The sequence below is a fragment of the Strongylocentrotus purpuratus genome, unplaced genomic scaffold, assembly GCF_000002235.5.
Source record: "Strongylocentrotus purpuratus isolate Spur 01 unplaced genomic scaffold, Spur_5.0 spur5_scaffold_1, whole genome shotgun sequence".
In the NCBI taxonomy this organism is placed as follows: Eukaryota; Metazoa; Echinodermata; class Echinoidea; order Camarodonta; family Strongylocentrotidae; genus Strongylocentrotus; species Strongylocentrotus purpuratus.
Genome location: NW_022145594.1, coordinates 22,660,023 through 22,661,900, shown reverse-complemented (window position 1 = coordinate 22,661,900; position 1,878 = coordinate 22,660,023). Strand labels below are relative to the sequence as shown.

General features: G+C 46.1%; 1 protein-coding gene across 1 annotated transcript; it reads right to left on the bottom strand.

Moving 5' to 3' along the window:
• Window positions 1–1,018: 1,018 nt before the first annotated feature.
• LOC105441288 lies at window positions 1,019–1,456 on the bottom strand. The gene has a single exon (XM_011672277.1). The coding sequence runs from the start codon at window positions 1,454–1,456 to the stop codon at window positions 1,019–1,021; it is 438 nt and encodes a 145-aa protein (XP_011670579.1).
• Between the last annotated feature and the right edge of the window lie 422 nt (window positions 1,457–1,878).

The window sequence follows — 1,878 nt, the reverse complement described above, 5'->3', positions numbered from 1 at the left end:
GGCCATTTTTCTGTCTGTGCCATCTGCTGCGATTGCCACTGAGAACCACAAAATATCGCCGATTGGACAGCAACGTCTGGATGAGTCCAGTAAGTCTCACGTCCCTTGTCAGCTCAAAGATCTTCCTGGTAAGGATTCTGTGGTTCACGGTGTCGTAGGCAGCAGAGAGATCAACGAAAGCAGTTCCGGTGATTAGCTTACTCTCATACCCGTCCTCAATGAACTGAGTGAGGTTTAGGAGTTGGCCAGTGCATGATTTTCCTGGCCTAAACCCTGCTTGTTCCGGAATGAGATGTTCATCCACGAATGGGGCGATGCCGTTGAGGATAAGCCGCTCAAACATCTTATATTTATGGCACAGTAGGGAGATAGGCCTGTAGCTCTTTGGACTGGCTGCGTCTTTGTCAGGCTTCAACAGGGCAATAACTTTGAATTTCCTCCAGAGCTTAGGGATGTTGTTGGTGCCAAAACATTCGTTTAACATTTTGAGAAGCCAGTTGAGGGCATCTGGTCTAAGTTGTTTGATCTGCTCGCAGAGGATGTCATCAAGTCCAGCAGCTTTGTTGTTTTTCATTGCTTTGATGGAACAAAGGGGATCGTTCATGGTGAACGGCCTAGTGAAGCCTGGGACATCTTGAGAGATTGGAGCGTCTGGGACCTTAGGGAGTCCGGCTATTCTGGGGGTGATAGTCAGGATTTTCCCGGTCATTGACTAGGAGTTGGTGGGCAACTTGGTTGGCAGTGACTTGAGATCTTGGTTGGGCCTTTGTATAGTCGTTGCCCAGTATCCGGATCGTTTTCCATGCTTTCCTGCTGCCATGCGTCATGTTAGTGGATTTTATGAATTCCTGCCACTTCCTCCTTCTAGATTAATCAATTTCCTTGGTCAAATTTTCTCCAGATTCTAGTGTCTCTTCACTAAAGGGGTCCATCGTTGTGTTCGATGAAGTCTTCATATTTCACCTTGGAGTGGTCCGTCAAGCCTTGAATTTAGCTTATGCGACATCCTTGGCGGATGTTACGCATTGAGAATTTCTTCATCAACTCTACAAAGGTGTCGTAGTTTTGAAGTGGCAGGTAGGTCCTTGATGTAGGAGTAAAAGTCCTTAGCGAACTTTTCCCAGTTTGCCTTCCTCAGGTTTAAACGACGTCGGAAGGGTACTCCTCGTGGAGTAATGACTGCATTAAGCGCTATCGGTCGGTGCTGAGAGTGAGGGATAGGGTCGAGAACGACTTTCTCGCACTGGATAGCAATCCTGGTAGATGTAAATATCCGGTCAGGGTTGTGGCCACGTCTCCACCTTGGACTGTTGAAAGAGGCAGGGAGCTTAGCGTCATGAATGAGGGACAGCTGGTTAGCATCTGCCCATGTCTCAACTAGTTCACCATCTTCGTTCATTTCTCTATATCCCCAGGTAGTGCTGTGGCTGTTGAAATCACCAATGACCACATTCATCCTGTCGTCAGTAGCTCTGCCGGGCAGGTCGAAAGGCTAAAGGGGTGGATTGTACACGGAGCTTATGGTGATTCCCATTAGGCCAATAGAAAGGACTTCAATGTTATTGCTGTCTGATAGGTAGGATTTTTCCACAGCAAGACCATTACGGGCAAAGATTGCACTTCCGTATTGGTCATGTGGTCTCTCTTTGTCGAACGAATTATAAATGAAAGACTGCAATGGTATGTTAAAAAGCATGAATTGTTACCCACTTTCTAAGTGGATTTAGTAAAGGTCGTAGTGTTACGGACAATAATTTAGAAAACGACTTTCAAGAGAGCATAAACTGTAACGAACACGCAATAGCAGTTTTCTTGGATGACGCGAAAGTGTTCGATACCGTTTGGATAAAGGGACTGGTTTTTAAATTAGCAAAAAAT

Excerpts from the sequence above, each read along its gene's own strand:
- LOC105441288 (XM_011672277.1), bottom strand. The coding sequence starts at position 1,456 with ATGAATGTGGTCATTGGTGATTTCAACAGCCACAGCACTACCTGGGGA.